The 21,148-nt window shown below is 42.5% G+C and overlaps 1 protein-coding gene across 1 annotated transcript; it reads right to left on the bottom strand.

The window, feature by feature from the left end:
• Positions 1–999: 999 nt before the first annotated feature.
• Positions 1,000–20,317, bottom strand: NRSN1 (neurensin 1). The gene is made up of 4 exons (XM_061146190.1): positions 20,190–20,317; positions 18,435–18,507; positions 12,948–13,145; positions 1,000–2,641 (listed from the first exon to the last, which is right to left on the bottom strand). The coding sequence occupies exons 3-4, from the start codon at positions 13,134–13,136 to the stop codon at positions 2,243–2,245; spliced, it is 588 nt and encodes a 195-aa protein (XP_061002173.1). The 5' UTR covers positions 13,137–13,145; positions 18,435–18,507; positions 20,190–20,317; the 3' UTR covers positions 1,000–2,242.
• Positions 20,318–21,148: the final 831 nt, after the last annotated feature.

Raw genomic sequence — 21,148 nt, forward strand, 5'->3', positions numbered from 1 at the left:
GAGCTGGGTGGGCTTACAGTCCATGGGGTTGCAAGAGTCATGACTTTCTGACCAAACAACAAGAGTAACAACAGGGATTACGTTTAATAGGTGGCATGTAAAGCCGAATCCGGCCTCTCTACCCTGACACCAAATTAAATCTCGGAGACAGAGCTTTGGGTGAAGTGGAAAAGATACAGTTTTATTGCTTTGCCAGGCAAAAGGGACCACAGCAGGTAAAAGCCCTCAAAACTGTGTATCCCACCTTGGCGTGGGGGTTGAGGGGTGTAGTGAGAAGTTTTATGGTAAGGGTTCAAAGAGGGTGTGATCCACTCGTGGACATTCTTCTGATGGGTCAGAGATAGGGGAGGAACCATCAAAAAAAACCAATAGTGCAGCTTTGGGGGCAAGGTCCTGGTTCCTCCTCAGTGAGTGAAAGTCGCTCAAGTCGCGTCTGACTCTTGGATACACATAACAACCCCTATGAGCTGTTCTGCAGATACTGAAACCCCCACCAGTTGTGAGAATTTAATGGTGTATTGCCCACAAGCACTAGAGACCAGACTGATTGGAACCAGAAGAATGTATTTTTCATTCCGGAGGCTCTTAAAAGTCAAGTCTCATCCTTGAAGATTCCTTGCTACACATCACAGAAGTCAACAGGGAAAACCTCACAGTTTTACCTTGAACAGGTGCCTGGGAGCTTGAATGAGGCTTGAATGAGGCTTCTGAGAACACAAGTAAAATGGCATTGCCAAGGGAAGGTAAGAACCCGAGGAAACTAGAACAGTTTCTCCCAAACATGGCCAACGATCCTTGTGAAGGATGCTGATCTGCTGCCTGTTTGATGCTGGATGATGCAAAAGAAACCATGTGCACAAGAGCACTAATTGCTTCATTTATTCTTCCATTTCACCAGGGGACCTGCAGAGCTCACTCAGCCTCAGAATGGAAAATTACATGTTGGAGAGAAAACAGCCACACCGAAGGAATGACAAGGCAATTCGGGTTCTGCTAGTTCACATATTTTATTTATCCAGTGAAGAAAGGAAAAAACAAAAAGACAGAATTTGAAGGTGGCACAGGTTCTGAGAGGGTATCAAGATCACATGTTCTGTTTTCCTCAGTCTGATTTAAATCCACAGAGTAAGTAGAAGTGCAAAGGGATGAGATGAACACTTTACAGGAGAAGAAAGTATATTTTTCGAGAAAGAAAACCCTCTTAAGGTTTATGTCTACTCAGGGGTTTCTTAGAGGAGGATGGCTTACTTTTGTTTCTATAAAAATATGACAGCACTGTATAAACTGCTGGGGTTGGATATTTAGAAGTGGGTAGCATGGAGGATCCTGACTTGGCAAGTTTCTGGGAGTCCAGATCTGAAAGAATCCCACTGTGGTGATAGCCACAGGAACACTGTAAACATCCTTGGTCATGGACACACAATGACACATGGCAAAACAAGACATCGCAGACCAGGACCCCCATTCTACAGATGGGGAAACTGACGCCTGGGGAGGTTAGGTGCTTCCCCCAAGACCACGCAGCTAGTTAGTAATAGGCACTCAAATTTCTTGACTTTTACTTCAGGGCTTTTGGACACTGCATAAATAGATTCTCCTAATACTAATTTCTTTCCCAAGATTCTAACGTTGGCAATTTGAGCTCCTTAAGTGGAAAAAACTGGAGAAAACAAAACAAACAAAAGTTTGTGGAGAATTCTGAAAAGTTTGATTCTGATCTTAAGGACTCATGTTACGTTAGAGCTAAAAGACCAATGATTGGGTCAAAACCAGGGAATTTGATTTTTCTATGAACACACACGACAATATCTTACATGTAGTGAGACCACGAATAGAAGGCAGCACCACACAGGAAAGGTTAGAAAATTAGAAAAAAACAATACAAGAAAGTAAAATGGACCACACTAGCCATTGGTAGGCTGGTCTGAACTGTTGAGCGCTTTCCAAGAACACGGAAAATGTCACAAAGTCACACTGTATGAAAAAGTAGGTCTAGAGAGCTCCTGGTGGGCACCCAGCTGCACCTCTTTGGGCGGCTGGGTGCATGTGCCCACGCTGACCCACTGCGTCAAGCGTCCCCAGGGCCACTGAATGGAATGGGCCTGAGCTCAGTCATCACTCTGCCCACTGCCCAGCACAGCTCTGGGGCAGGTCAACACCAAAGCCTTGTTGTCTCCCAAATGCCTGCTCCCTTGCAATACTGGGTGTAAATTAGAGAGGGGAGGGTTGGGTGGAAAAGATTTCAGGTTGCCGCTAAGGGCTGGACATTGTGAACCCTGGACAAAGTGACTGGTATCTTTGTTTCTCCTGGGCCCGGAGCTCTTGTGATGGGCTGAGTGTGGGCCTTGATGTCTGCGATTCGCTCTTTAAACCTTTGCTGAAGGAATTTCTCTTCTTTGGAGTAGCTTTTTGCGAACACCGACATCAGCAGGCACCCTGCCATGGACGTGCCCCCGATGCAGAACAGCACGGCGCCCGCCAGCTTGCACATGTCAAGGGCTCCGTTAAACTGGACAGCGTGCGTGTCCACCACCACGAAATTGGCCTCGCCAAAGGCTTCGATTTTGGGGGGCACAAGAAAGCCCACTGCCAGGACAGTCAATCCGAGAATCACGAAGACTGTGCCCGAGATGAGTCCGACCTAGAGAAAGACACAAATAAGATTGAGTGAATGTGGCACTTCAACTCTCCAGGGCAGGATGGGTCTTGTTTGAGAGGAGAGATTTTTCCCAGTTGGACGCCTACATAATTTTCTTTTTAAAAAAGAAGATGAAAGAAGGACCTTTCTGATTTTGATACCAACCAGGTACTGCATCACTGACTTGATTTTTCCTTTGAGTTTTCTGTTTGTCCAATGCTTTGCAACTGACAAAGCCCCTTTGGCTTATGTTGTCTCATTTGGTCTTGAACAAAAGAAAAACAGCCCCATACCTAAGAGCTGGCGTCACTCTACCCACCAGAAGCTGGTCTGGGAACCCCATGGGTGCCATGTTGTTCTGTTGGCACAATCAACCTCGCAGAACCTCAACATCAGACAAGCTCATTCTGTGCTCATGATGAAGTGAGACAAACCAAAACCACTTCATAATTTTGTCTAAACACAGACAAAAACAAGGTCATTTACAAACCAGAAAATACCATGCTCTTCCCATCCTGCATAATATAAATGACTGTTGATTCTTTACCAATTACAGTTTTATTTAGTCCCACTCTAGTCTGCGCTTGGGATAGATAAGATTTATTAAGATACCTAATCATAGAATTGTCCCTGATAATCCAAAGTAAACACTGGCTCCTGCAGACTCTTCAGTCCCCCATGCCTACCCCACCCCCCTCAAACCACCCAACCAAAGCCCACACCCTTTGATCCTTTCTCACATTCTCTTACTGAAGTGCCCTTTGGTGTCATTTTCTCTCACTGTGATGAGCAACCCACTCAATTTGTTCAACACAGAAGTGTGTTCCTGGTGATTTTGGCTGGAGGCCATTGACAGTGTGTAACACCTCGCCCTTTCTCCAAGTTGGTGGAGAAAGAACCATGATTACCAATTAAAGGCAAGGGAATGTAGCCTCACGGAGGGCAGGTCACTGCCCCAAGGAGGGACAGTGAGGACAGGTAGTGAGTAGCACAGGGCAGGCTAGAAGCCACAGGTCTGACCCCCAGGCCAGTGCTCTTTCTCCTCGAACATGTAGCTGTTTGGACTTGTGCAGAGGTTGACAAACGTTAAGAGCAGCAGATGGAGATGAAATTGCATGAGCTCAAGTTCCAATAAAATGTAACCCGCTGAAGATGGAGAGTGATAAATACCATTTGGTGGTTTAAGTTCAGAGGTTTGGCATGGACAGGCTCAGGCTTAGATTCCAGCACTGCCAACTAGTACTTGAATCATAGAAGGAAAGTCACTTAAACACTCTTGTTAACTTTCCCATTTATAAAATGATAAATGATAATAGTACCTATCTCATAAAGTTGTGAGGACTAAATGAGACCATGCATGAAAGCTTTCAGCCCTGGGCCTGGCTAAGTCACGCATTGCAATAAGTAGCTATTACTACTATTATTTGGAAATGTGCCTCTTGTAAAATTATGCTACATTGGCAAGAGCATTGCAACAATCTGTCAGTACTTGGGATAAAGAACAGCTAATATAGCTTATTTTTTAAACACATTTTTCATTTCCTCCTATTCCTAATTGCTTTTAGTTAGAATAACAAGGTTGGAAAAAATAACCAAATGCATAACACCATTTAATCTTGAACATCTAAAGTATATTTATCTAACTTACTTATTATAATTCAAGGAAATACACATTATTAGATACTTCTTTAGTAGAAAGTTGCGATAACAGAAGGAAAACATTTGCAAATCCATCACTCTAACAAAGAGGGGAGGAGAGCTAATGATATTGAGCACTGATGATGACCCAGGCACTGTTTTTCACTTAATCCTCACCAGCATCTCATGAGATATAGATATTTTTATCCCTATTTCACCTATAAGAAACAGGTTTATAGGGTTGAAGAAACATAGTTCAAAGTCCCCTTATTAAGCAGGGGGTGTGACTGGACTCTACCAGGTCTGTGTGACTTCTAAGCCCCACTTCCCACTTTCATTCTTCCATGAGACTTCACCAATTGATATTTTGTACATTACCTTCTATTATCTTTTAAAAAATTACAGTAGAGTTTTAGTCACCATATATCAACAAATTTCCATTATGTAATATTGTAAAGAAACTGAAAAATAAGAGTCAGTCTTCTGAAAAAAAAAAAAGTATTCTACATAAGATAGAAGTATTGCAGGAAAAAATTGGGTTGTAAAATATCACATTTTGGATGGCTTTCTACATTTTTCCAAGAATGGTGGCAAATCAATTCACCTTCAAAGACTGTTATTTATAATGTTTAAAAAATGACTCATGTTGGAAAATTCTGAATGCCCAAACTAAATTAACTTAAATATCCATGGTGACATGCTTCATATGTCACTAAATTACCTCCCTCCTCAAGAACTGGCACTAATTCTCCAAAATTGAGGGCAGCAAAAACGTATCCATCTTCGTTTCTAAGATTCTTAAGAGCAAGGGAGGCCAGGGCGCTCTGTCTTCTATTTCTGTCCCGTCTCTCTGCAGCAGTCAGACTAGTCTTGCGCCCAATAAATATTCCTGACTGACTAGCTTAAACCACCAGACTGCTGAACTTGGAGCCAGGTGATTGATTCTCAGAGCAGTCTGCTCCTCAACTGAGCAGTGTTTTATAGATTAAAATCCACTCTTGGAATATCAGTCAGAAGCTAAAAGGCAAACTATGCCTTGCAGATGGCAGAACTCTTGCTCATTTCAAGAACTGGAAAGTGGCTGGCCTCCCGGAGCCTTGCCCCTGTTCCCTGTTATATCAGAGGATCAGAGAGAGAGGCTTGCCATCTGTAGAGGGGAGCATGACGTAATGAATAGTACGTAATCCCCAGGATTCTGAGGGTGCCACCCGTGCAAGTCTAATGAGGATCTCCAAAAGAGGTGCCCAGAGTGACTCCAAACCTGTTCAAACACATCAGGAAGAGCTTGGGGTGGTAGACATGAAGGAAAAACACAGAATACTTCACTGAGAGCATCATAGTGGTGAGGAGGGATACTGAGATACATCAGTGTAATCCTGGTGTCATCTAAGTGTACAGAATGGAATAAGAACTTTGGAGTGATGCCATATAGTATCAAAAAATTTGTTTCTGGACATGGCTCTGACTTGAAGTAGTCCTTGGTCTAAGAGAAAAGAGGTTTTATTAAATAGAGTTTAAGAAAGGCAACACAGGCTTTTCTTTTAAAGGTTCTAAGAGAGTAAACCAGTTCTGTTTGGGGTCATGCAAAAGTCTTGCAGGGCTGCTGGGGGCGGGGCTGCCCAGAGTAGCTGGGTGCTGTGGGATGGTTAAATCAACACCCCTAGTGAGAGAGAAGGGCCGCTCCGGGTGATGAGAGACTGACTGTAGAGACAGCAGCAAGGGCAGTTTTCCCTGGAGAAGGAAACGGCAGCCCATCCGGTATTCTTGCCTGGGATATCCCATGGACAGAGGAGCCTGGCAGCCTCCAGTCTATGAGGTCACAAAGAGGAGTACATGACTGAGCGACGATACACATGGGCAGTTTTCATGTTGTGACTTCTGATGACTCTGTTGACTCTGGGGAGGAGCGGTGAAAACCAAGTCTCTGCTGCTGGAAAGGAGGACTGGACAGGGAGGAGAGCTCGGAGTCCAGAAATTCTGCTGCTGGGGGCCGCGAGCAAGAAACTGCTGTTATTTTGACCAACGTCCCCCTTCGTTGTTCCGTCTATGAGCTGATGAGAAACTGAAAATGCAGTTTCCTCCAAGAAGCAGAGCTGGCAGCAGGAGCAAGGCAGCTGTTCTGGCAGAGAGGAGGCAGTCAGGGCTGTTGGAAGCCAGAGCCAGCATGACAGGGAAGAGCAACGTGTGGGGGGAAGTTGCTGGATGGAGCTAAACATGAAAGGAGCCATCTGGATTCGAGGTGAAATCCAGAAGATGCGCAGCAAGAGTGGAGACGGGCTTTCCTTCATCCTTGTCTGCCCCGAGGGCTGTGACTGACCTCTCTTTTGCAGCACATGAGCTCAGAGTGGTGTCCCCTGCCCGACTGACGGCAGATTCTAACTCATCTGGCCTGACCCTCTTGTAGGGACACGGAGCTTTAAAAACAATGACCGATGCCAGGCTGGGATCCAAGTCCTTCCGTGTAGGCCTCACCTGGTACACTTTCCATAGCCCTCCTGGGCAGTGGGATCCCCCGCTAGTTCCTCTAGCTCTGTCCCTCCGGCCAGTCAGCACATTCAATCACTTCCATCTTCAAAAGCTATTCCAGAACCCTGCGTTCCCCTCTAGCTACTGCTTGAATTCATTCCTACCCTTGGCAGAAAAGCTTAGTCCTCTACCATTGCACTGAAACCCCTCTCTCTGAGGTTACCGATGACCTCTTAATTGTCAAATCCAGTTTTTCTTCTCCATGTGTATATCCTGTAGTCATTGATTTTCAGCTCTCAGGCTTTATTAAGACCTTCACCAATGGTTTTCCTGGACACATTTCCCTCCTGCATCCATGTCTACATCTTTAACAACTCACTCTTAACCTGCTTTGCCAGGAACTCCTAAATTATTGGTGTTCCCCAGGGTTCCAGCCCTGACTCACATCTCTTACTCAATTTGTTCTCTCTAGGGTTTAATTTTGTGGCCACAGTTTCAACTCCCACCTATATACCAATGAGTTCCAAATTGCCAACCCCAGTCTAGATTTCTCTCCTGGGCTGTAGCCCCATATTTATGATAGTCAATGGGAGGATTTACACAAAGATGTCCCAAAGGCTCTTCAAACCCCAAATATTCACGATGATGTTCCTTCTTTTCTGCTTAATGTCTCTGCATTCCTGCCATCCACCCATTCACTGAGTCTTTCCTCATGCTGGTAGTCAATGGATAATTAAATCTTATTAATTCTACCGCATAAGATTCTCTTCAATCTTATCTCTCCATCACCATACCTACTCTAATGGTAACAGAGCACTATTAACTCTTGCCCATATCATTGCAATAGTATTCTGATCGCCCCCCTGGCTAGGCTCATCTTTCTTCGTCCGTTTTTCACATGCCACCTGAGAAAATGTTTTTTTGAAAATAATACCACATGGTTTCTCTTAAGGGGTTTCCTTATTCATTTTAGCAAGTCTTTGAAAAGAAATCCAAGGTGTAGGTTTAAATTCTGATTTGGCTTATTCAGAATAAGGGGGAAAACTGGAGAGACTGGAACAGGAAGGAGGGGGGTCTAGGGAGACAGGAGAGGTACCAGGATCATTTTCACTTTTACTAAGTCTGGGGAGGAAACAGTCTTGCCTTGTACCTGCCCATTGCTGTTGAACATCCTTCGGGAGATTTCTAATAGCGGTTGAAGAGGAAGATAATCCCGGGGTGAGGAAAGAACGATTGGGGCGAGAAGCCTGCTTCTATTAGTTCATACCTGCTGTACTTTGGCTGTTTGCTGCACAATGAAGTGGGAGCAGTCTTAGTCAAGTGCAAGGATGAAAAAGAAAAATTCCACGACAGCCTGTTAGGTTCTTGGCCAGAGGCAGTGGGTGGCAGGGGGTAGGTGAGACCTTGTCACACAGGTTTTTGCAGACAGCAGCAGTTGCAGGCACTGGGGAAGCTAGCAGCGCCGGAGGCAGTCACGCAGGCATCTAGAATGTGAGGCGCAGAGAATGTGTATAACACGGTGTGTGTGTGCTCTGGTGGTGGTGGGGCGAGGCTGTTTGTTCCTGGCTGTGAGACAGCCTTCCCAAGAAAGTCTTGATTTATTACCTTACCCTCTCACTATACTCAATCAAGCTGGAAGGTTTTGGAGACATTTCTACTTCACAGCCTTTCAAAGTCTCTGTGATCCAGCTCTTGTATACATTCCCATGTTCTTCTCTTGGTTCGTCTGTTGGCCTTTGTGCTCCACCCTTAGCCCAGCCACACTGAACTGTTGGCATCTCCCAAGACTGCCATCTTCTCTCACAAATGCTTCTGCGATGCTTTTCTTTCTCTTGGGATGGATCCCCTGTTCCTGTGAACGCCTCTGTGGAGTCACTTCCTCCCCAGGCTGCATCAGGGTCTCCCTGCCCCAAACCCTGGGCTCCCAGTATGTACTGCGACGCTGTCACAGTGGATTGTAACAATCTCCGTACACATCCATCTTCCTTATTTGACTGTGAACTCTGTCAGGTCAAGGCTATACCTTATTCACAAGCGAAGAAGTGTCATGTTCACAACTGAACCCAGAGCCTTGTGCATAGTGGACATATAAATATTTGTTAAAAAAAAAAAAAAAGAACAGCATTGTGGGAACAAGGTTATGTCTATTCATGGATAGAGCAAAGTTTCTTAAGTGTTAATCGCTCAGTCATGTCCGACTCTTTGGGACCCCATGGACTGTATGGACTGTAGCCCTCCAGGCTCCTCTGTCCATGGAATTCTCCAGGCAAGAATACTGCAGTGGGTTGCCATTTCCTTCTCCAGGGGATCTTCCCGATCCAGGGACTGAACCCCGGTCTTCCTGCCTTATAGGCAGATTCTTTACCATCTGAGCCACCAGGGAAGTCCCATAAAGTTTCTAACTCAGGCCCGATTAATTTCAGTCTCCATTCTCATTAAGCCCCCTCCCATTGCTGCCCACACTAAGGAGCTGGCTCAGCAGCAGAGACCTACTGAGGTTCTGTGAGTGTGGCCCCAGTGAGAGACCTCTTGGCCTTAGCAACACTATAGTGGAAGAGGGGTCAGGGGGAGCCCACATCTTGAACTATGTACAAGATGCAGTTTGAAATGGAAGAAAAAAACATAAAGAAGAATCATAATGGAAACATGCATAATCAGTGCCTTTCTCTGTGTTGATACAAAGTACTTCACATACTGGCTGGCAAGAGTTCCCTTATATCCCCTAGGAGGCAACCCAGGAGTGTCTGGTGTATTCCCTTGGTTGAGATGAGGTCTCTAAGACAATCCATTCTTGGCTTTTTCTGGTTGACTGTAGGCTTCTCAATTGAGTGTTTTATGGTTAGGATGTGTTTAGGATTTGGATTTTGCTGGCATATAACCTCTATAAGGCTATAGATGTTTGCTCGGTTTTATTCTCTGAACTAGGTCCAGTACAACAGGGAACAAATATTTTTGGATCTTGTCTGTATAAAACAGAAGAGAGAAAATACTGAAATCTGAATCCTGGGGTTGGTAATTTACTGAGAGTTCTTTCTTATAAATCCATACCCGTATATTATTCGATGGATTTATAGCTTCACAAGTCGTATAGCCACTAGTGCTTTGGAACCACCAGCATTTGCAATATTCTGTATGTCAGAGGCATTTTAGGCTCTTGGCACAACAGACCTGTCAGGCAAATATTTGTTTTTTTGACACATAGAGAAGCAACCACCCACTTCTCTGGGTAAATACAAGATGTGCCAAGCTTGGCTATGTATTTCATTGGTCCAGGCCAGTACGGATTCAAGACTTGTACAGAACAAAAAAGCTGTCTTGACCAATTCTAATATAGAGAACCGACAGTTGTAAGATTTTGAATCAACAGAGGTCTTGGGTAAACCATAGTAACCATTGTATTACCCAATATTTCACTTATTAACTAAGTTTCCAGTTTTATTTCTATTTCAGAACTCAGTGTTCGGTATGACATCTGAAAACAGGAGCTAAGACATTAAATGCTTATTGAGTACCTACCAGACATTGTACTAAGCTCTTTGCATATGTTATCTTACTTAAGTCTCACAAGTATGTGGTAGGTATTATATGTATCACTGTTAGAGGCTCATTAAGGTCAAGTTTCTCATATTCGTGCTTAGTCATATCCAACTGTTTGGACCCTATGGACTGTAGCCCGCCAGGCTCCTCTGTCTGTAGCATTTTCCAGGCAACAATACTGCAGTGGGTTGCCGTTTCCTCCTCCAGGGGACATTCCTGACCCAGGGACCAAACCCACATCTCCTGCATTAGCAGGTGGACTCTTTACCACTGAGTTACCTGGTGTAATGGTTATAGCTATTAACTGAAAAAGTTGAGATTTGAACCCACGTCAGCCAAGAAATTCATGTCTTTGAACTGTGGTGCTGGAGAAGACTCCCGAGAGTCCCTTCCACAGCAATATGCTCAAACCAGGAGATCGTAAGGGAAATCAACCCTGAATACTCATTGGAAGGACTGATGCCGAAGCTGAAACTCCAGTATTTGGGTCATTGATATGAACAGCCGATCACTGAAAAGTCCCTGATGCAGGGAAAGATTGAGGGCAGAAGGAGAAGGCATCAGAGGATGAGATGGTTGGATGGCATCACCTATACAATGAACATGAACTTGAGCAAACTTTGGGAGATGGTGAAGGGCAGGGGGGCCTGGCATGCTGCAGCCCATGGGGTCGCAAAGAGTCAGACACGACTGGGCAACTGAACCAGAGCAACAGCAGCCGAGGACAGAGTCCATGCTAATAATCATTACTTTGTTACTTGCCTCTTGTTGAATTCTATTGCCAGTACATTGGAAGTTTATGTCAGTATCAGCATCTAAATTTCTGTGATATTTTGGGAGAAAGTTGGGGATGATCAGAAATCTCTAAAACACAGAATTATAGACTGGAGGGAATCTGAGGCATCATCTAAAGCTGAACCTTCTCAATAGCCCTTCCTACATCCTTGTCCTTTTCCTGATTTATAAATATTGGAATATCCGATGCCTTCTTCTCTTTTATGTCTGTACTCTCTTCTTGGATGCCCTTTTCTAGTCTGGTACCTTATATACATTCTATAGGTCAGTGACTCCCAATTCAGGAGCTGAAGACTGGTATATTTAAATACTTATGCAGATCTCCACTTGCATGATTAATAGGCACCTCCACTGTGGTGGTGGTGTTTAGTCGCTAAGTTGTATCTGACTCGCCAGTGTGGCAATGCCAAAATCAAACTCTTGATTCATCAACCATCCCACTGCTCTCCTGGTGTTCTCAATCCCAGTGAGTTATAACATCATCCACTAAAGATCTCAGCCTGCAAGACTTGGAGTCAGGCTTGACTCTTTTTTCTTTTATGTCTAATTCACCAGTGTGTCTTAGCTGGCCTTCAAACTTCATGTTAAATCTGACTACATTTTACCATCTCCATTAACACCATCCTAATCTAAGCCACTATTATCTCTTGCCCCTGGGTACTTCAATAGACTCTTAAATAATTTAGCTACTTCTATCTCTGTGGTTCTGTAATTTGTTTTCTGTGCTATTGCCACAATGATCTTGCTAAAATATTGGTCAGGTCGCGTCACTCATCTACTTGAACATTCAGGTGGCTTCTTGTGTCTCTCAAGGGGAAAGCCAAAGTCTTCACAATCACCTCCAAGGCTCCACACAAATCATCTGTGTCCTGTCATTTTTCTGAATTTGTCAACTGTTCTTTCCTCCCTCTCATTCCCCTCCACCTCCTCTGGACCTCTTGCTATTTTTCAAACACACCAAACTTGTTCCCATTTCAGAGCTTTTGGACTTGCTATTTTCCCAACCGAGAATGACCTTCAGCCAAATAATTTTATGATCTCCCTCAGCTTATCCTGGTACTTGTTCAAAGGTCATCTTCTTCGAAACACTTTCTGTGATCAGCATAACTAAATATCAGTTCTCTATCCCTCCCTAGCCTCTTATTCTGATTTAGTTCTCTTCATAGCACTTGCCACTATTATTCAACACTTGCTACTTTCTACTATTATTGTGTGGTTTATTTGTTTATGGTCTGTTTTCCATGATAGATTGCAAATTTTGTAAGGGCAGGGACTTTTTCTTCTCCCATTTACTGCTTTAATTTCCAGCACTTTGCAACTTTTTGAATGGAGTAGGTGCTCACTAATTACATACTGAATGACTGAATTTCTTGTCCAGCAAGGCTCCTACCTTTCAAGGAAGCTGAAGCTCATAGAACTTTATGACCACATATCTAGTAGAAGTAGGGCAGGTAGACTGACCACTGTATTATGCCTCAGCATTAACTCTCTCCAGTACCCAACTATTTCTTTTAATAATTATTGTAACTTTTAAAATGATACAATCCAAACCTGTAGGGGAGGCTTAAAACAAGTTTTGCCTTTGAATGGCTTTCATAGTTGGTGAATTTATGTGGCATGTTAATAACAGTAGCAAAAATAATAATGATGGTGATTATATCTATTTACCTTTTACCTGAAAACCAACAACTGTGCTGTGTTTAGAAGCTTTCTTCCCAAGGTTTACAGTCTCCTTTAAGGAAGAAAACTACACTTAGAATCACCAAGAGGGATGCATACAGAGTCCCAGACCTCTCAGTTCTCTGCAGCTGAATTACTTACCGTATGAAATGGTTTCTCCATTTCCTGAGTTAAACCCATGCTCTTTACTTACCTTCCAGAATACTGAGCTCCACCTGTTGGGTGATCTCTGGATCTGGAAATCATCCTCATACTCCCAGATGGAAGTGGTACAGTCCTCATAAAACTGGTGCAGGTAGGACCGGACTCCATAGCGCTGGTGCCCGCCCTCGGTAGCAGCCTGTGCCTGCCTGGACCCACAGACGTTGCTGCAAGAACTCATCCTTCTTGGCTGGAATGACAACATCCACAGGCATCAGCCCGATGAGCTCTGGCCTCAGGATCAAAAGGCATATTAAAGGTAAGAACCAGGCTGAGTAATGTCAGCCTAATTGAACAATCTGCTCTTTCTCTGGGCAGAAAAGATACCTTACAGGACTTGTCTTTCTTACCCAAGATGGCCTTCTTTACTGAATGCAAAATCACCCCAAACACTCCCTGACCAGAACTGGTTCTCCATAAGTGAAACGAGACATTAATAGTACAGTACCCTGAGATGATGCAAACATTTAAGCAGGAAGCACATGAGAAATGCAGGAAGGAAGCTGAGATTTTCAGCTGTCTTGACAATAAATCTTCAATCTCTTAGAATCCAGTAGTGTTTACACTTTCATGTTAAAGAATTAAGCAGGCACTCTGACTTGCTACAGGTGAAATTTGTCCTGGACTGTCCTCTTCAATGCTTAACTATGTTCCCTTGTGGAAGCTACATGGTGTTACATAGCAATTTGAAATTCTGCCTTTGGATCCCATGTATCTTGTTCTAATAATTGTCAAGTTGTACAGAAGCTTCATTAAAAAGTTGCTGAGCAGTTTATGCTTCATACTTTATTAATCACAATTGGCTTGGTCAATAATTAACACCTCACTGACTCTAACTCCAGATATTTCAGGCGTTATTTGTTGATACATCTGATTAGGTGGGATGCTAGAGCATAATGTAGAGAATAGACCTACTTTTTACTATTTCCATTTAGTGTCTACTATAAATAAAAATTCAGGTAACTGTTTAATGAAACTAAGCTCTGGGTAGGTTGTTTAGGATGCTGCCTTCTTCAGATGGAAATTTCAATTTAATTTGATCTAATTTGACCTTAAAGAGAGGCATTTGGTTATTAATACATGGCAAAACAAACAAACAAGCAAGGAATTACTGAAGGACAGAAATTTTGGTAAGAGAATTCTCATTCTGTTTTTTCTTTGGTTTTCTGATCTCCACATAAGCAGATCAACAGGTAGCTGGAAATGTGAAATACTTCTTTAGATTTTTTGATTATCCTTTAGATGGTTTTCCCTTTGTGGACAGAGTTTTAAATTCTAGATGGTTTTCCCTGTCTCAACGTGACAAAGCAAGGAACAACATTCAAAGGTATCTTCCCGCTAGACCAGGGTCTCTCAGGGCCTATGTTATATAATCCAGACAATAAAAAGACACATTAAGTGTTTTCAATTACTTGTCATGAAACCAAAGCAGTATTGTTTATATACAAGAAAAACTTAATCTAAAATTCTAGCAAGTGTTCCTGTGTGGCCACTTAGTTTGGTTGGATATAATCACGGGGCTAAAATCAAAGTTGAACCAAGGGATTCATTGACCCATAGCCACAAAGTGAACCCTTGAGAATAGCTTGTAACTGTGTGCCCTCAGCCACAAGTGGGTTTTGGTTAAAAATTGTCAAATTCAGGAAAATATGGCCCTGATCTTAGAAAAATGATGCAAACAGGTGTCACTGATGGTGACTGATGACCTCATCTTTTTAAGTGTTGGTCAGTGTCAAGTTTAGCGCCTGCCTTCCAGTGTCTTCTTCCTGTCTCAGGTCCAATTACCTTCTAAAGAAATCAACCAGGAGGAGAGAGCAGGCAAAGAAATTTTTTTGTGTGTGTGCTTGCTTTTTTAACATTTCAGAAGGATATTATTTTGTAAAAATATCAAGATTTCAGAGGGTATTTTGCCTGATTAGAGCAATAACATCTAATGGACCAAATTCTTTCGTTAACCTAGTTTTCATATTTTAAATGCTAGGATCACCTCTTCAGTACCTTTTATTTTATGCTTACACAATGAAGATGATTAATAAGAGCCTATTACTAATGGTATAGAAGTAGAATAGTTTTAAAGGCATTTTCTTCTAAGACATTCTAATAAGCTTTCAGTCAAGAGAAGATGGGATTAGTATTACCAAGTCTACTTGTCATTGAGGAAAATGAGGCATAGAAAAGTTATCTACTAAAGGTTATATGAGTCAGGGAGTAGATGACAGATGACAAAACGATAAATGGGAGTATGGATTGATTAACAGATTTGCATAATCAGAACCAGCTCATACAAATACATATGTTCAGGTTTTCTATAAAGCAGTAGAGACTTTAACACTAAAAAAGGCCAAAAATAGATATGATAGGTGTAAAAAAAGTCCCTCATAACAATAGTAAGAGTTATCTTCCTGTGATGCTGAAGTTGTCCTTTCTCAGGATTTAGCTTTGGTGCAGAGCAGGACCTTGTGACATCCTGGAGTCCTTCCCTGCACAGCTTGTTCCCAGCGCACTAGGTTACAAGTTTCTGCTTTAGAGGATGAGACCCAGCAGCCCAGCTTGGCTAAACACGACATGGGTAACATCATAAAAGAGAGAGATGTCATAAAACAAATGCTTTTGAGCCTGAGTGATAGATGGCTCTACTCTAAGTCAGAATGGATTTTCAGTGATGTTAGATACATTTCAGAAGAGAAATCCCAAGGAGTCTTATTCTCTTCTCTGGGCAAGGATGTGACTTCGGCTATGACAACCACATGGAGCAGAGAAAGGGCTCTAATGCTAGTTCTTGATTTGCAACTTACTGGTACTGACATCTTAGGCAAGCTTGGTCACCTTCCTGGGCTATGGTTTCATCATCCTTAAAATAAGGTGGCTGGACCTGATGACCTCTAATTCCTTCTAGATGTAGAATTTTCAGGAGTCTTTGGCCATGAATTTACAGAATGAGTTGATTTTTGTTGGATAAATAACTAGGTTTAGGGATTTCCCTCCTCCCAAGTTCTGAATGATTGGTTGTCAGATTGCTTTATTATTGTATGCATGAAGCTTCAGTTTAAAAGAGCGTATAAGCTGCTAGTTAGATTAGTTACTTGGTATTCAGGAGACTGAACAGTTGTGTGTTTGTTTAATGTTATTTCAGTAGAGGCAGTCCCTGGGTTTCATACATCTTTCCAAACATAAAATTTGTTGAGATTCACTCTTAAAGGAGATGGATCACTTGGTAGAACATGAATTTTAAAATATAACATGTTATAGCAGAAACTTTGCACCTACAAAATCTCAGCAGAGAGTTATATTCCTCATAGGAAAGTCAGTAACTTTTTGTCCTAGTATAAAAAATGTTACAGTTATACTTGGTTGATTGACACCTCCAATATTATAAAGAGGATACACAAGGTCACTTCACAACATCACTTTAAAAGCTGGGTGATGATTACATGATAAAATATGATTGAGAAGAAAGCGATGGTATGTGCAAAGGCACTTTAGCTTGTCTCAGCATTTATTTAATGAGTAAGATTTCATGAGGATTCTGGTTTGTGTTTTGATAGGTATAGTAGCATCAGCAAAAACAGTAATGTTAAATCTATGGCTGTTTTTAAGTGATGGATCCTGAAGGAGCTCCTTTCTTTAGAGAAAGCTTTAACATCCCAGGAGGTGTATGCATAGGGGAGGTGAGTGAAGATATTCTCTGATACTGTATTTAAGTGGGTCCTTATGAATATTCATTTCATACACATTCTAGAGGAGCCTGCTGCATCCTCACTGCCAGCATGGCCTTCATGACGGAGCACAAGCAACATTAGTGTCTGATTACTTGGTCATCTATGGAGGGGGAACTGCCTTCATTTTTCCAGAAGGACATTCTGGGTGCAGATAAGTGAGGATACATCCATAGTCTTCTTCTTTTTCTTGTATATGGTATCTATCTTAGCTGTTGTACAGAAAGTGGATATTCAATTCTTAGCAACATAGCCTACCTGTTATATACCAGGGACTCATAGAGACAGAAGAATCATTCATTAACTGCCCCCACTCCCCAACTCTTCTGAGAGGCTTTCTACAGTGAGCACGATAAATACCAGCCCTCTATCACTCTCTATCCCCTTATCTAGATTTGTTTCTCTTCATAGCTCTTGTTACTACCCAGTCCTCTGTGATATGGTTTATCTGATGGTCTGAGAGACTGTATCCATGATAAACTGAAAACTTCTTGAGGCCAGGGACATTTTCTATCCTGCTTACTATTTTGAAATTTCTTGGCACAGAGTTCTAGATGAGTTGGTGTGGATGATGGTCTGAGTGGTCCTTGATTTTTCATTCCTCCTTTCCTTCGGTGCTTTTAAAGTGCTAGTTATATGCTAGATTATGTGAGACGCTGGTTACAAAGATGAGTGGGGCACAACATTTTGCTCTCAGTTGACCCTTGGGCTAGAAGAAGAAACACTTCTGAAGTAGTATGTGCCACAAAATGGGCACTGAAATGAGGTATTTGCAGCAGGAAGAAGGATAAATACTGAGAATCCCTTGAATGACTATTCAGCAAACAAACCCATGCATGTGTTACCATGATCCTTATATGTGCCACTACACTAGACATCAGGTTTTGGAAATCTGAATTTCAGTCTAATAGGAGCAGTTACTTTTTATTTTACTTGAAAAATGTTCACAGTCATGAAAATAGAAATAAGGTTTTATGCCTCATGAAGCCTTAAGAATTCCAGAGACTTTATATTACTTGTCTTCATGGTCTCCTTGAGAGAAGAGAGGCAGAAAATTGAGGCCCAAAAAAGGATGAGTGTTTTCCCATGGCTCTATGTGTGAGTCAGCTGTGAAGCCAGGCACAGGCCTTGTTCTTTTTATTCTCTTGGAAAGATCATTCAATTTTTCATACTGTTTTTCTCTCCCATAAAATCATTCTGAGATAATGAGAGTGAAGTTCTCATTAGAGCCACTTCTGGGCCACAGATGCAAGGTATAGGCACATAGGTGGTTTAGATAATTTATCCAATACCACACCAAAAGGTCAATTCACTTAAAAGAATCAGTTAGACTCAGAATGGATGCAGGATGGCATGAAAGCCTGCTAACAGCTTTTTCACTTTTAAATCAGGCATTCTGGAATTATGTAAGCATGAACTTAAAACTTGAAAATGTGTTTCTACTAATGAACAGTGGTTCATTCAGAGATACTTCATTGTCCTGGGACAGTGGTAGAGATCGTGGCTCTCCAGTGTTAATTTTTATTCCTTCTAAGTTAGTAGATAAGCAGTCACTCTTATAATTTTTAAAGGGGAAGGGGAGATAATGATATGCAGTTATCTTATTACTTTACCTCTTTGAGATGTATTTTTAAGTTAGATAAAATAAAGTCCAAAACCAAAATGAGCAGAGCAAAAGAATCCATATTCATGCTAAACTTTGTTATCGAGGTGCAGACCACAAGGTGCTTACCAGTTTACATGTGACAAAGTTTGAGTCTTACCTTTGAAATTCTCCTCTTCCTCTTCTTGTTGTTTACTCTTTGACCTTTCCTTTTAATGGCTCATTCTTCAAACCTAGTTAAGAATAAAAATCTCTGCAGAATGTGATCCAGATAAAAGTCTAAATTTCATAAGTCATTTTTATAACTTGTAAGGAATCATTTAACATCGACAAAGGACTTCCTGTTCAAGAGCAGAGATAGTTTTTTTCTTTTTACAAAAGTACAACATATTTTATAACTTTTTAATGGGCTCTCATGAGAGTTTATAAAGGAGATAATGTAAATGAAAAGGATTTGTAAACTATAACACATTATATAAATATATTCTTATTTTGATATAATTCTATTCCATGCAGTCAATAATACCAACTAGGCTGACTCAGTTGTGTTTTACAAAGTCTAAAGAAAAAGATTATTAGCTTCCGATAGAGACTCCAGATTTGATCTCTTTGGTGCCTGTTCCATTATAATGTAAAATAATCTTGTAGCCATTGTGTTTTCTAATCTATTTACATGAATTTTAGACTTATTAAGGCTCTTTGGATGATTTACTCATGAAGTCGATTTTTTTACTCCTATATCCATTTTCTTCCTATCATGATCATTTTACTTTTCATCTGCCTAAGAAAAGCAGGTCCCCATGCAAGATTTAATTAAAAAGCCATTGCCAGCTCTGGAGCTATTGGTTTCCTACATTACTCTAGTCATGTGAAAGAAAATAATAACTGGGGCTATATTTCTCAAGAGGCGTTAAGAATTCTTTCTGATGAACAGTTCCCCATCCATCTTCAGGAGGATCTCAAAGGCTTGAGGTGTGTAAGCATGGCTGAGGCCTGAAAAACTGTCTTCAATATTTTCCTGGTTCACTTTGTATGTACCATGGCCCAAACCAACCTTCTTCAAGACATTAGTTTGTCCTGAAATTTTATTGTATTTCAGGGTCTGGATAAGTAACAGAAAACAAGCCTGTCTGTCTTTCGTCCGTGCCTCTCTCTCTCATTAAATGATCCTTCTTTTTATCTGTCACCGACCTCTCTTTCTTTGAAAAAAACCGACTCCACACATGCCCTTCACCAGAGGCTGGCCTGGTCTGGCGCCCAAGGAGCTGTTCAAGGTGCTGAAAATATTTCTGGTACAGAGCCAGGAACCAATTAAGTAAATAAAAGCTGTTCAACTCCGGCTGTTTCCTTTGAGGTCAATCAGCTTTGGTCGGACCCGCACCCAATGCCCCATTCTAACAACACAAAGTAGGTGCTGAGATCATATCAAAAACTCAAACATCTTCAGATAAGGCGAAGGAGAGGAAAGGGCAAGGAGCGGATACATTCAGCCTGGAAAAGAAATCAATTCAGCTTTGCAAACCCCAAATCCATGTATTTTTACTATCGTCTAATATTACAACTTTTCTTGTCTCACAGGAAAGAAACTCCTGAGTTCACCCTGTATACCTCCCAAATTCTTACATAACATAAACCACAAACCGCCAAAGAATGGAGTTGGTTACTCCTAATTTGTACGTATTGGTGGATTTTAACATGCATGGATTTCATAGAGATTTGTGCCCATATAATAAACGTAGACGAATTAGGTGTGTGTGTGTGTGTGTGTGTGTGTGTGTGCGCGCGCGTGTGTGTGAAAGACAGAGAATATGAATATTTGTGCATGAGGAGAGAGGAAGGAAAGAAAAAGGGAGGAGAAGGGAGTAAGACAAATCGAGCCTAGAAAACCTCACCCCTGGGCTCCGCAAGGCTTTACCTGCCCCCTTGCGATCCCCTGACCCGTGGAGCAAATGCAGCCAGCTAGCCGCAGATCTCTCGCTGGGGTCCCATCGCCGCCGCCGCCGCCGCCGCCGCCGCTCCCGCCTAGCCGAACTCAGCCCTGCGCGTGATTGACAGCTGGGCGTCCCGCGTGCCCGCGCAGCCGAGGCCCGCGCAGCCGCCGCCGCCGCCGCCGCCGAAGGGGCGCGGATGTGCAGCGAGTGGGCGGGGCCTGGACTGGCCAGCCCTGCTTCCTGCCTGCGTCCGGGGTCGGGTGGTCCCTGGGCCTTCTGGAAGGCGGGGTCCCGTGCCCTGTGCAAGCGCGGGGCCAGACACCTTCTCTACCTTGTCCAGTGTTCTTCTCCTGCCCAGCACCATGAATGGACCTAGCAGGCTCCACATGCGTGTTTTTTTAGATGGTCGGAGAGGCAGACTCACACCACCCCCATTGGTAGAGGCTTCTCCGGAGCCTATTTTTTTTTGTCCTTGATGAGACACGAGGTGAGGAACTGCGCGGCTGGCGAAGCGCTGCCCACCTGAGAGAACCTTCTCACTTCTGTCAGCGGTTGGACACTTTCAGTGTCTCCTCTTGTCCCTGACCCCGATGAGACGGAAGAATGATGGAGAAAATGATTTAAATGATGATATTTAAGAGAAACACACAAATACACGAAGGCAAGCACCCTAGAAAATTATCTGTGAGCACCTCAGAAAAATGTGTGTAGGTGTGGGCAAGGTAGCATATAAATACAACGATCCCTGCTTCATGAGACTTTCTGCAGACCCCTGGTAAGTGGCCTGTGATGAAAATGATCACTAAAATAGTTAATATTTGCACAGCCATTCTACACGTAAAATAACATCCAATATTTGCACAGTGTTTTCTATGTCCCTTTGGAGTTCTTTCTATCTGAAGTGACTTGAATCAGTGAGATAAAGTAAGATATCAGTTACATA

The sequence above is a fragment of the Dama dama genome, chromosome 7 (genome assembly GCF_033118175.1).
Source record: "Dama dama isolate Ldn47 chromosome 7, ASM3311817v1, whole genome shotgun sequence".
NCBI lineage: Eukaryota > Metazoa > Chordata > Mammalia > Artiodactyla > Cervidae > Dama > Dama dama.